Genomic DNA, 13,544 nt, shown 5'->3' with positions numbered 1-13,544 from the left:
AGGCACCATGCTAAAGTTGAAACTGGTTATCTAAGTGTGTAAATGCAAGGGCGGGGGCTGCTCTCGGGACTCTCCTGTATTTAAATGGAGCGGGGTTCTCAGCCGCGGAGATGGCCTATGTATTACACCCTCCAAACCACTAGGGGGCAGCAGAAATAAGCGCTTTGTCCTAGAGTCCATCCCTGGTTACCAGAAACGCCTTTATTGTCATCTGATGCAATTTTCCAAGGTGCTAATCAGAATTTGCTTCCTCCGAATGGCCAGATTCTGACCTGTACATCACCTAGAATTGCCTTCATGTCTGAAGAACTAGAATGTCTTCCCATCTAACTATATTCCTTTAGCCTCCCTCTTACTTCTAATATACCTGCTCAACTCCATCAGGACTAGTTTTTCTTTTTTTTTAAGATTCTATTTATTTATTCGACAGAGAGAGAGACAGCCAGCGCGAGAGGAATACAAGCAGGGGGAGTGGGAGAGGAAGAAGCAGGCTCCCGGTGGGGCAGGGTGCCCGATGAGGGCTCGATCCCAGGACTCTGGGATCACGCCCTGAGCCAAAGGCAGACGCTTAACGACTGAGCCCCCCAGGCGCCCCATCATGACTAGTTTTTCATCCCTCTCCCTCAGTCCAACTGCCCTCCGTCAAGTTTTGTCTTCTTTCATCTCCAGCCAATGTATCACTTTCCATCTACGCAGCCAAAATCCTCAAGATCCTTCTTCCCTGTCTCCACGGCACTTCGCAAACTCCTACCCTTGATCAGACCAGCGCATCGTACAATAGCCTTTCTGAACCTTCCCTCTGTCCTCAAGCCTGCACCCTTGTCCCTAGGGAGGGGAGAGTGTGGTAACAGGGATAATCACAGACCCTTGGAACGCCGGGGCTGGAGGAGTCAGGTCATGTGTTTCTTGCTTCCTCATTTTTCCTTTATGAAGACAGGGATGACCAGAAGATTACCCAGTGTTTTCCATTATTTCAAATAATAAATAGTCCCATTTGAGACGAAGTTTAATGCCTTTTGCAAGATGGACTGACCAGGAACCCCACGGAAAACATGACAGGTTGACCCCAGACAAAGAAAATACAGAACTTACACCTGATTTCTGGACTTGGGCATAAATAGTAAGGCTTTTTGCTTCCATGGTTGGCTGGTAATGATTTGCTTTACCTGGGGAAAAGAAACCACAGTGGTTACCCCTGTCTGGACTGCACAATCTGCTCAGCCCCGTCTGGTCTCTACCCGCCACCGCATACCCACCGTCCCCAGGAGTCCCAAAGGAACAAACGCCAAGTCCCAACCTCCCCCGACATGTGTCACGTGACTTTAGGTTAGTTACTCCATCTCTCTATTTCTATTTCTCTATCTGTGAAATGGGACGGAAGTACCTGCCCCCCAAGGTTGTTGTGATGATCACAGATATTATCTGTAAAGTGTTTAGAACAGTGCCTGGCACATAGTAAATTCCCAGTATGTGTTACATGCAATCGGAATGCCATTCTGTTATTTTAATCTCTATTGTTTAATGTGCATATCTGGTCTCCTAATAGGATTCTAAGTTCTCCAAGGACAGGACTCATTACCCTTTTGTACTCTCCCACTTGTCGTAAGTCACTTCCTTCAGCTTTCTCACCACTCCGTTTCTGGGGCACTTGATGTGTGGTTAGGGGAAGGGGTATAAGATGGATGATCCCCTGGGACTGATTGGAAACTAAGGTGACAGTGTCATTCTGACACCCACCATCCAGAAACTTTGCTCAGAGCCAGAGTCTCTGGAATTTAATACGTTGCAGAACATTTTCATGTTTAACCAGTTTTTAAATTTTTTTCTTTCTAAATTATAGAAATAATTCATTCTTGTTACAAAAATTAAAATTCTATAAGGTAAAAAGTGTGTCTCTCCTCTCCCCTTAACCAATGCAATTTCATTCCCAGAAGCAATCGCTTTTAAGTTTGACATATATCCTTCCAGTCTTGCTCCGTGCAAATATGGGAACGTGCCGTATCCGCAGGCTGATGTGGTAGCCGCAAGCCACGGGGGCTACTGAGCACTTCAACTATGGCTAATGCAACTGAGAAACTGAATTCTAAATTGTATTTAATTCTAATTAATGTAAATTGAAGCAGCCACATGTGACGAGTGACTATCATATTAGACAGTGCAGTTCTGGACATTTGCTATACAGATATTTTTTATGCAATGGGGCCGTTCTATACACCCTTCTCTGTAACTGGACCTCTTCGCTTATGCGTGTTGAGGACGTACTCTATACTAGTGCAGTAGACCCATCTCGTTCTTTCTAATGCTTCCTGGTGTTCTTTACACGCATGAGGCCGCGGTGAGAAGCTGGAGGGAGAGTACCTGACTAAAGCACGGAAGCTAATTTGGGGACTACTGCAAACTCCAGGGGGAGGCAGTGGAGGCTTGACCCAGAGGAAACGACGCAGGGTCTTTAGGGTGGACTTGTTTTAACACCAAGCAGTTTATCCTCTTAAAAAACCTAGAGCGTGTCTCTGAGGGAATAACAGCACCGAGGAGAGGTATGCTCTTATTTGGAAGAGGAAGGCTGAGTATGTACATATGTGGTGAAAGTACTGGAATGTGCTGCACGTGGGTATGGTCCTTGGGGTGGAAATGATGCACAGCCCTTGGGGAAGCTCAAAGAATCCAAAGAATGTCCGTGTGTGACGTTCTTGTGTGGGGGTGGGCATGGGGTCCTGGTGGGTCCAACTTGACTTTGTGGCCAGGATCGATCCTGGCTCCGAGTGTGCACGTGTGCGTGTGCATGGGTAGAATGGAGGAGAGGGGTGGGAGCGATGGAGGAAATATCAGAGGGGGTGCAGTTTAGGTCTGTGAAATCTATGCTCTCGGTTCAAATCTGGGAGTGTTGGCAAAGTTAGCCACACCTGCCCTGCACTGTCCTCAGGCTGTAGGGCAACAGAGTAGAGGACAGACCCCGGTCCTCAGGGACTGTGACTTTCAGGTCAGCTCTGGCTGAAACTTAGGATCCTGGGGACAGTCAGAAATGCTCAGACAGACGGAAGAAGAGGGGCTGAACGTTGCTTCCGAGAAAACCAGTGGATCACAGTCGTTCAGTCACGTCTTTTCCTTCCCAGGGTCTGAGCATGTTTCGGGGGTCAGCTCCTCTCGGCTCAAAGTCGTGAGGCCAAGGCCCGAACGAGAAAGCTCGTGGCCTTCAGATTAGGGTATCTATGTTCTAGCCTTTATTAGCTTAGGACAAAACCTGTCATCCAATGGGCCTCTTATAACTGTAAAATGAAGATGTAGACTGCCCAGTGTCCTTTTCAACTGTGTCCTGAAGCACAGAGTTGTCCTTTGTTAGCAGGACTTCACGTACTTAAATCTGCTCTAAGCACTATTCCCAGATGCTCCTAGTGCCGCCCCCTGCTGGCCATAGGACTTAAACATTGATGTGTTAATTCACTCGATTAAAAGATCTGTCTGTGTGTGTATGTGTCCTTCCGTCCGTCCTTCCACCCATCCTGCACCCGTCCATGATCCACCGTCTAACCACGGATGCCACTGTATTTGGTACTTTCTCTGTGTGGACTCGTGGATCCCCACAACAAAACCGTGCGGTACATAATATCATCCCTGTTTTGCAGACAGGAGCTCATTTATTTAGTCACAGAGCTTGTCAGTGGCAAAGTCTGCCTTTGAATGTAAGTTTGTCTGATGCCAGACCCTCTGTTTTTAGCCAGTATATTCTGGATGTGAAACTGCCCGAGAAACCATGTGAAGACCTTCGGAGCCAGGCAGCCCTTTGCAGGTGATGGCGTTAGAAGGCGCCCACAGACTCTCTGGAGCAAAGCCTTGCAGACGGCACAGCAATTAATACAGGTTTTCCCACAGGTTTGAGGCAAGACTTTCATGTTCCTGGCTTACAAGGAACACAGGGCGGCTGGACACGAGGATGGATATGTGCGCTGAGGAGGGTGACAGGGACTTTGGGGGGGGGCATTACTCCCTTCAGAGCACAACCATGCGCTGAGCAGAATGTGGCTGAGGAAAGAATGTGAGTTAGGATCCCGGTGCCCAGCCCCATTAGGTTGGCGTGGCTGTGTTCATCTCCCTTTTCTCCATCCTGGTATCTCACTGTTTCCTTATTATCCAAGCCAAATGTGGGTGCCCTGGCCCATCCCCTCGGGCTCTCATCACGGTTTCTGTCTGAATCACCCTGCCCCCACCGCTCCCCAGCTAACTCTCATTTGGAGGAAATGAGATTAAAGTAGGTGGCTGTGCGGTGATCTAGACGTTCTTATACAAGCGAACCCAGCTCAGAGTGCTGTGCTCAGGGCTTTTTTGAGAAGGTTACACGTGAGAACGCTGATCTACTTGAGATTAAGATCCCATCAGCTTGGTGGCGTGAGGATCAAGCCCTGTCCTCCCCACGGGGAGGCCAGCCCACGGGGAGGCCAGCCCACGGACCGGTCCGGGTCTGGGGGCAGGACCTTCTGACACCGGTGTAGGTGGGTGACGAAAGTGTGGCCGAGCACACCGCCCTGTGACATGGAATCAGGGGACACCTTGGAGGGGAGACCAGGAGACACATCCTCTAGGCACTTCAAGGGAATAACTGGGCCTTACTAGCTACCCAGGGTGACCTTCCGTACTGTTTGGTTTGGCTTTAGGCAATCTCACAACTTGTACAGTTTCCCAAGATGAGTCAGAATTTGTGCAACAATCTTAGTAAAGAGCGTTCCCTCTGCTGTGGGTCTTCCCAGTGACACGTGGGCCTTTCCAGTGGCACGTGGCCTGGTTGTTGGGAGACATACAGTTCTGGTTCTCTCATCAGCTGGCTGGGTGAACTTGCACAAGTCACGTGGCTTCTCTGTGTCTCTGTTACCCCATTGCTAAGTCATGTAGAAACAACTAGCTTACTATTCTCAGACGGAGATTGCAAGAATAAAGAGAGATTGTAGAAAGATTTCAACCCTTGGATGGAAACTTCTTATTCTATTGCCCTTTTTTGGGTCCATAATTATAACTTTTCTTGAATGAGATCCAAGAGTGCCCTGGATTCTGCGTCTAGTGAACATTGTCAAGTCTGTTGTCTAGTCCCCTTCAGCATCCCGTTCCTTCCTCTCCGCCAGCGCTGGTCACCCTGAACGTGAACCATCTGTGTAGTGTCTCCCACGTTCAACCCCTGTGGCTCATCCCTCTTTCCATCCCCATGGCCTAATGAGGGATCAAGACATACTGAATTAGACTGAATTGAGCAAGGTCCCAAGATAGGTGTATTTAGTGTTATTGCAAAGTGCTTTGGGCAGAAAGCCAGAGCGATGCCAGCTAATACTTGCCTGTGCAGAGAGGTTCCCTGCTTATCACAGAGTCTGATATGAATCTCTTTATTGTCAGACACCTACCTCTTCTTCTCAACAGCAGTATTACCACTTCGAGAATCAAGATGACACCAACGATGGCGCCTGAGAACAGCCCTGCATACAGTCCCCATGGTCTTGATTCTGAAAAAAAAAGTCAAAGGGCAATCTCAACAGTACTGTAAGTTTAAAAACATCCTTCACGGAAGTGGGGAGACCAAGCCTCATGTTCTCTGTCTGTATTCTCTCTCAGGGGACACATCCATTCTGATGGTTTCAGACAACAGCTGCAGACCACTGACGATTTCCTACCTCTTCTCTTATTCTAATTTCTCTCACCATACTTGACTTTCCTAATTTCCTATGGAAATGTCCTAACTTCCATAAGGGTTTTTCTTTTTCTTTTTTTTTTTCTCAAGATTTTATTTATTATCAAAGAGAAAGAGAGATCGCACAAGCAGGGGCAACAACAGGCAGAGGGAGAAGCAGGCTTTCTGATGAGCAAAGAGCCCGATGCGGGACTTGATCCCAGGACCCCGCGATCATGACCTGAGCCAAAGGCAGATGCTCAACCAACCGAGCCACCCAGGTGTCCCCATAAGGATTTTTCTATTCAAATGCTTGATTTGCACCTGCATGACTATGTATCCAAAATCAGACTCCTCTTTGTCTGTCCCAAGTCAACATCTCTTGCCCGTTTCCCTGGTTTTAAGTCTCTGAGGCGTCCTGCATCCATTTTGGTAAAGAGAACATGCCCGTTCCACCTGCTGTCCCCATACTCCCACACCAGGCTCATGTGATGCTGGGAGGAAGAACTACTGACTTTTGTTCTTTAAAAATAAACACAATAGTGCTATTATTGCCTTCCAAGGCAAATAGCTGTGTTGAACGCAGTGACCCTGAACGGAAAGAAAAGCATGTATGTTTCCCTCTCGGGGATTCCAGTGCTTAAGGCAAGTCCTAGAGTAGCAGGCAGCCAGGCTCAAAGTCTCAGAGCCACTCTTTTTTTTTTTTTTCTTTCTCTCTTATACCCACTTCGCCAACTCCTTCCCAGCCAGGAGCGGTACCCTGGAAAACAGCGATGAGACCTAATGCCCCAGCAAACAAGACATTCCGCTTACTAAGATAATAACAGACGATCATGGAGCATCGTCCGTGGCCCAGGGTTTATTTTTAGTGCACTGTGTGTACGAATGGGCTTAATCCTTACAACAATCCTACTCCCAGCAATCCAACCATCATTACTCCCGTTCTGTGCATAAGGAAGCCGGCTGGAGATCTTCACATACTAGAGCTTGGTCTAGGGGTAAAAAAGTGGCTGAATGCTGAAGACAGACTTTCTTGGAGAGTCAGAGAGGCTTATGGGCTTGGCATGAGTTACCTCGGGGTAATAAACAGAGGGGTCAACCTGAAGCACCAGGATTCTAAGTAACAGCATGAAGGCTCTAAATACAGTTGACCCTTGAATGACAGGGGGGTTAAGGGTACTGACCCCCCAACACAGTTGAAAACCATATATAACTTTTCATTCCCCCAAAGCTTAACTGCTAATAACCTACTGTTAGCCAGAAACCTTCCTGATCACATAAATAGTTGGTTAACACATATTTCGTATGTTCTATGTATTATATACAGTATTCTTACAATAAAGTCTGCTAGAGAAAAGAAAATGTTAAGAAAGCCATAAGGAAGAGAAGATACATTTCCATTACTGCGCTGTGTCTGTTAAAAAATCTGTGTGTAAAGGGACCTGCCCTGTTCAAACCTGTGTGTTCAAGGGTCCGCTGAGGATAGTAACAGGAGTTAACATTAATGCATCAGGAGGGCTTATAAAGATGCTTGCAGAATCTGCCTGCTTGTTGGTGAACTTAGGGTGGATTTTTGGGGGCGAAGCTGAGAGGAATAGGTGGGTTATGGAGGAATAGAGTCCTTGCAAGCACAATTCAGACGTTCACAGGGTTGACCAAAGCTACAGGTTAACGTCAGTGAATTGATAAAAGGCATCCCACCGAGTTCCGGGTGGGCCCTCGCCTGAGAGCTAGCCAGAGGTTGCCTCCTGGGTTTGAAAAGATTCTTCTTTTTTCTTCCTAGTTCTTTTACTCATCAAGTCATCCCAAGAAATCTTACCGAACTAGCTTTGTGAACACCTCGATGATAGCTTCCCAGCCCCAAGTGAAACATGGTTGAACCCTGCCAGATACAAACTTCAGCAGACGGTCATGCCGTATGACCTGATCAAAAAGCAGGGGGGCAAGCAGAGAATTGTAGTAAGACTCCCGAATTTGTATAAAGCCCAAGATTTGAGCATGGAGACACCACAGCTGCCGGAGCTGTGCTGCAAGTGGGCCCACTCCGAACGGCCTGTGGTCACGGAGACCCCTCCTCGCAGGCGGGCCGTGCATGCGTGTGTGTGTGTGTGTGTGTGTGTGTGTGTGTGTGTGTCTGAGACAGCACCAGAGAAACCTCGAGTCCTCAGGGCTTACGCCGCCAACACCAGGGATGCATGGAGAACTATCTCGATCCCAAGACGAGAAGCCGAGACAGCAGCCACACACCACCGTGTTCTGTCAGCCCGTGGAACTGACCCAGCCAATTGTTACAGTCGCTGTTTTGAGACTGTTTCCTCTTCCTTCTTCCCTCACGTATGTGGGGAACTTCTAAAACAACAGCTCGTTTAAGAACAAAGTCTCCAACCATTTCAATCCTTTTAAAAGGTAGTATCTCTCTCCAATTTCATTGGAGATACAAATAAAGGAAAGCCAACGAACTGGGGCGTGCCTCTGAACTTCACAGTAGCGGACGACAAAACTGCACCGGGGACACCTGCCAAGCGAGCCTTTCTCCTGTCGCCCGGCACCCGCTGCTCTGCTGCTCGCATGAACAAAGCATGGCTGCTCCCCGGCCCTCTCCATCCTTTCCAGGGAGCCAGGAGGATGGAAGCCATCTGCTACCCTTGTCCTAGAGCGTAAATACCCAGCTTCTGCCAGTCCAGCCAGGTCTGAGAGGCAAGCTGGCCTTTGTCCTGAGACATATCTCATAAGCCCTCATTTTTCTCCTAGTCCTTGGGTACAAAGTAACATGAGTCTGTTCCAGGATGTAAGTGACAGGTCCACAGAGGCTTCTCGTTGTTAAAGGAGCTACTGTGCTATCTCACCCAACCCACTAATTTTGTGTGGAGGAATCTGAGACTCAGAGGTGTCCCCAGAGTCGCAGAGAAGCCGATGGCAGAGCTGGGCAGGATGAGAACTGTAGACTTGACATTCTGTGTTTTCGCCTATGGCCGTGGGCCCCACAAGGAAAGCCCTGGGAGGTGCCCCCGCCGTCAACATCCTCCCTCCAACACCTGCCCGTTCTTGTCCCCTGTGCTGTGCCCCCTTCCCTGCCTCCCCCTGCACCTTCGGCTGCCCACCAGGCCTGCCCAATGCTGACCCTAGGCCCATCCTATCCCCTCTGTGTCAGTGTCCCTGACCATGCCAGCTCCCATTCTTCCCTCTCCCTGGGACTCTGCGGCTCCTTGGTTTGCGTCCTGTGTCTTAGAACCTGAGTTGTGATGCCACCGTTGCTCTGCAGGCCATTTTCAGTGAGGTCGTTTGGAACCAGACAAGTGGATTCAGATTCTGGACCTACCACTTAGCTCTGCGACCTCAGACAGACTGCTCATAACCTCTGGGGCCTCAGTCTCCTTGATTGCAAAATGAGCACAACAATATTTAGTTCACAGAGTCTTTCTAGCAAGCCAAGGAAATAATTACAGGAAGTGCCCAGAGCAATGCCTGGAGCACGAATGTGGTGCAGAAATGCCAGCTCCTTCCACCAGCCTAACTCCCCCACCTAGCTGCCAGCCTCTCAGAGGCCACCTCTTTACCTCTTCTGTGGCTGTCTTAGGACTTGGCACACAGTAGGTCCTCAGTAAATTCCTGTTGCTTGGTTGGAAGGACAGAAGATAGATTTGCTCTCACATCCAGAGAAGTCCCTTTGCTGGTGTTCAGAGACACTCCAGCCCCACCCTGTTGTTTGCTTATGACTTAGTTTCCCTACGTGGCGGTTCCAAGTGGTCTCGTACTTGGCGCTCATCTATTTGGTACTATTACCTAGGGGTACACATGTTCATATGGAAACCAAATGTCAGGAACTCTATGCCCTTAGCAATTTGGATAAATATGGACAAACGCTGCTTTTATGGCTTGTTGGGGTCAGGCTGCCCATGATTCCTGCAATTTCTGGTGAGAACTTCCTCGTGGTCCTCCACGTCTCTGCTCGTGTGGTTCGGCTTGCTGTGGTCTGGGCTAACTGGGGGCAAGGCTCAGTGCCTTCGTCAGTTCCACACAAAAAAGCCAAAAGCTCACACCAAGAATTTTGCAGATGTGAATCCTCTATTGAAGAGTTGAAAGGTCACAGGGAGCTGATTCCATCGTGAACCAGGCAGCTTTCCACCATCTGACAGGCTCAGACCCTCTTTTTCTCTTCCTAGATCTGCACAAGCCGCTTCTGTCCCCCTTCTCATACAGAATCATCTAACCCACAGCTGGATTCTTTGGGGGAGGGTCTCACCTTCTGCACTCTAACATTTAAATTAAGGTACCCAGTTCCTTACCCTCTCTTTGCACTGCTCCCCACCTGGTACAATGTAGGGTTAGGGGGCACTGAATGAGCACTTGAAAAAGGAAGGTTAATTAAATTAGAAGCTATACAACAAAGCTGGAGGGAAGACTGTCCTGTATCCTGTGGTTAAGAACAATCACAGCGCTGAATGTAAGAAGGTCTCAGAAGGAATGCAGGGTCACTTTTGAATGGCTCAAAGCAGGAATGGAAGGGAATGAGCGATGACCTACTTAGCGTATGCTTCACGATAATGTAATGGGACCGGGAAGAGAGGGTGTGCCTGTGCCGTCAGCACCACCTGTGTTCCCATTTTCAAACCACCATTTCCTGTGACCGAAGGCTCCAGCTCTCCCTCTTCTTCCTCAGTGAGGACTCTCAGAATGGCATTGCTCAGCAGTCAGAGCAGTTCCAGGGCCCATGGGCCAAGAGGTTTATTCACAAAGAAACCCAATCTGAACATTCCTACCCAGGAGGTTGGGGCCTTTCCCCTGTGGAGCCTCGTAGAAGCAGCCAAGGAGGCTGGTTGAGAACTCCAGCGCCATTGACAAGGAGTCGCCACCCTTTGGTCTCTACCCTATTGGCTGTGGTTAAACCGTGAAGCTTGGCAAGTAGGCACGCCTCCAGGGGAAATGCTGGAGGGCCTTTTTTACCCCTAAAAGTCTTCTGCCACAGAAACACAAAAGCTTCTCTCCCCGCTCAAATCCCCAAAACTTATTCTTTGAAGCGATAAAGAAGTAAACAAAAAAGACGCTGAGAAACAAATATAGTTTGCCCCCAGGAGATCCGAGACGCTACCATAACGGTCTGAGAATGCCAGATCTCTTTCCTGCCTTTCATGTGGTTCTGTCAGCAAGGCGCACAGCTCCGTGAGGAAGCCAGCCATCTTCAAAACAAACACCTTCTCGCTCATGGAGGCGTCCACTCAGATTTGGGGGTGGGGGAGGGGTGCTCACACAAACCACACACTAATTTAAGGTCTAGGACCATCCAAGTATACGTTTTTACAGAGTTCACAGTTTCCAGAAAAACCCCTTACACCTGCCTGTCCCACCCAGGGCAGTGTGGCAGAGGCTACCAGCTGTGCCCACAGTTTGCCCCCACGCTTCTGTGGCAGCACAAACCTTGTCCAGTCACAGGGCTGTCCAGCTAAGGACTACCTGTCCCAGCTTCCCTTGCTGCAGCTGTGGCCGTGTGACAAGGCCCATGAGAGGTACCAGGCTCCATCCTCCTATCGCTATCGTCATGCTTACTGGACTGGGCGTACCGTGAAGAGGGACCTGTCTCTGTGTATGGAACATCTAAGTGACTGTAGCAATGGGTTCTCCCATTATTAGAAAGGCCTTGTTAGAAAGGGGGAGCCCCTGGGGCTCCGTGGTAGGTGTCATTTGTCTCTTCCTCTGAGCTAACCCAGACTTGCTGAGCCAACTTTCTGCTAACCTACTGAAAAGGGTCCTCTTTTCAAGATGAACTTCCAGGGGCATTCCCTTTGAGCTAAATTACTTAAGGTTTTGTATTATTCATTCTAGCATAGATACGACTGTTTCAGAAGATGGTCATGAAGGACAGCAGCAGGCCACACACGACTGACCCACATGAACAGGTTTGCATGACTCCCCGAGATTGTTCCGTAGCAAACTAAGACTTGGACTTTGCGTTAAAATGCTTCACAGCAAGAGACATTAAGATGTTTCTTACTGTAAAATAATGAAGTGGCAACTGGAAAAAGGAGGAATATATGACTGAGAGCCTGGACAAATGTCCTTAGAAAAATGGTATGGTCAAGAGACCTTTAAGAAACCCTCAGACCCCACCACTTGGGAAGTCCCTTGTATGAAGTCTTCATTAAACCAATGGTCGCTGCTTTGGTCCAGGCCTTGTCATCTCTTGATGGATCCCTGCAGTGACAGCTCTTCCCCACAGCTAGTTTCTCTTTCTGCTGCCTCTGCGCTGCCCCCACACCAGTGAATTTTCTCTCTGAAATGCAAAGCTGATCACAATGCTCCTCTCCCTAAAACGCTGTGTCACTTCCCCTCGCTATAGGATAATACAGGACAAGACCCAGCTGCCTCTGCTTTTCCCTGTGCCTGGAATGTCTTTCTTTTATCTGCTTGGGCAATTTCTGTTCATTCTTCAAAATTCAGTTGATGTCACATCCTCTGTGATGCTCTCTCTGATTCCTCTGGACAGTGTCCATCATTGCTTCCTCTTTTCACTTCCGTTCTGCCCATCACACTACATAACCTAGGATCAGTTATTTACAGAAACGAGCTCCTTCCTTAAGGGCAAGGATCGTGTCTTTTTTTGGTCTCTGCGTACTCAGCACCTAGCATAAGGTTGGCACGCAGCAGAAGTTCAATGAAAGTTTTGTCCAACGAAGCACAGTATGTTAAGAATTAGTCATATGCATTTGCAAACACAAATCAATAAACTCATAAAACTGGGCTTTCTGTCTTTGGGCAATGTGGCACACTGGGAATGACAATCCACAGACCAGCTATGTGCCCTCTGATGTGCTGTTACAACAGTCCCTCAGCCTTGGAGGCAGGGAGGAGGGATCTCTGTTTCTGTTATGGATTGAATTGTGCTTCCCCCAAAATTCATACATTGAAGTCCTCAGAACGTGACCTTATTTGGAAACAGGGTCTTTACAGAGGTAATCAAGTTAAAATGAGGTCAGCAGGTGGCACTAGGAGTGGCACTGGATCCCTCCCAAATTCGTAGGTTGAAGCCCTAACTCTTAGTACATCAGAATGTGAATGGATTTGAAGATAGAACCTTAAAATACATGAATAAGTTAAAATGAAGCCATTAGGGTAGGCCCTCATCCAATCTTTCTAGTGTCCCTATAAGGGGAGGAAATCTGGGCACAGTAAGAGGCACTGGGACATGCATGCACAGAGGAAAGACCCCATAGAGGCACGGCAAGGAGGCAGCCTCCTGCAAGCCAAGGAGAGAGGCCTCAGAAATAACCCAGCCCTGCCAACACTTGATCTTGGATTTCTAGCTTCCAGAATTGTGAGAAAAGAAATTTTTGTCATTCAAGCATCTGGTCTGTGGTATTCTGTCACGGCAGCCCCAGTTACAGGGGGGCCCTAATCCAGTATGATTGGTGTCCTTGTAAGAAGGAGGAATTTGAACAGAGAGATGCCTCAAGGGGAGACAGGGTGAAGAGGCAGAAGGAGACAGCCACCTGCCAGCTGCAGAGAGGGGCGTCCGCGGACCCCTCCCTCGCAGCCTCAGAAGGAACCAGCTCTGCCAACACCTTGATTTTAGACTTCTAGCCTCCAGAACCGTGAGGCAGTAAGTTTGGGTTGTTTCAGCCACTCCCTTTATCATACTTTGTCACAGCCCCACCAGACTCCCGCTTCTTGTGACCTTTTGTTAGCACTTCTTACGAATGTATGTGCAAACTGAAACGTAGACTCTGGACTCTGCACAAAACGTCACTAAGTCACTCTTTTCATTTTACAGGTGATGAAACAGGGACCCAAGACTGTGACAAGGCTGCCTCCTGTCAGGTGGGTCTCCTCTAACGACTGAACTGAGATCCTGACGGGGCTTTCCCAGGGCGCCACGTTTCTACTTCTCCATGTTCCTTCACCC

At 48.6% G+C, this 13,544-nt stretch overlaps 1 protein-coding gene across 1 annotated transcript in view; it reads right to left on the bottom strand.

Annotated features, from left to right (window-relative positions):
* SLAMF1 (signaling lymphocytic activation molecule family member 1) overlaps positions 1–13,544 on the bottom strand; it is a 35,762-nt gene that overhangs the window by 10,387 nt on the left and 11,831 nt on the right. Inside the window, exons 4-5 of the mRNA XM_002928437.4 lie at positions 5,385–5,483; positions 1,093–1,166 (exon numbers count right to left, since the gene is read on the bottom strand). Coding sequence (XP_002928483.1) covers positions 1,093–1,166; positions 5,385–5,483 — 173 coding nt within the window. The remainder of the gene's footprint in view (positions 1–1,092; positions 1,167–5,384; positions 5,484–13,544) is intronic.

The sequence above is a fragment of the Ailuropoda melanoleuca genome, chromosome 8, assembly GCF_002007445.2.
Source record: "Ailuropoda melanoleuca isolate Jingjing chromosome 8, ASM200744v2, whole genome shotgun sequence".
Lineage (NCBI taxonomy): Eukaryota > Metazoa > Chordata > Mammalia > Carnivora > Ursidae > Ailuropoda > Ailuropoda melanoleuca.
This window is presented reverse-complemented; position numbering and strand designations above follow the sequence as displayed.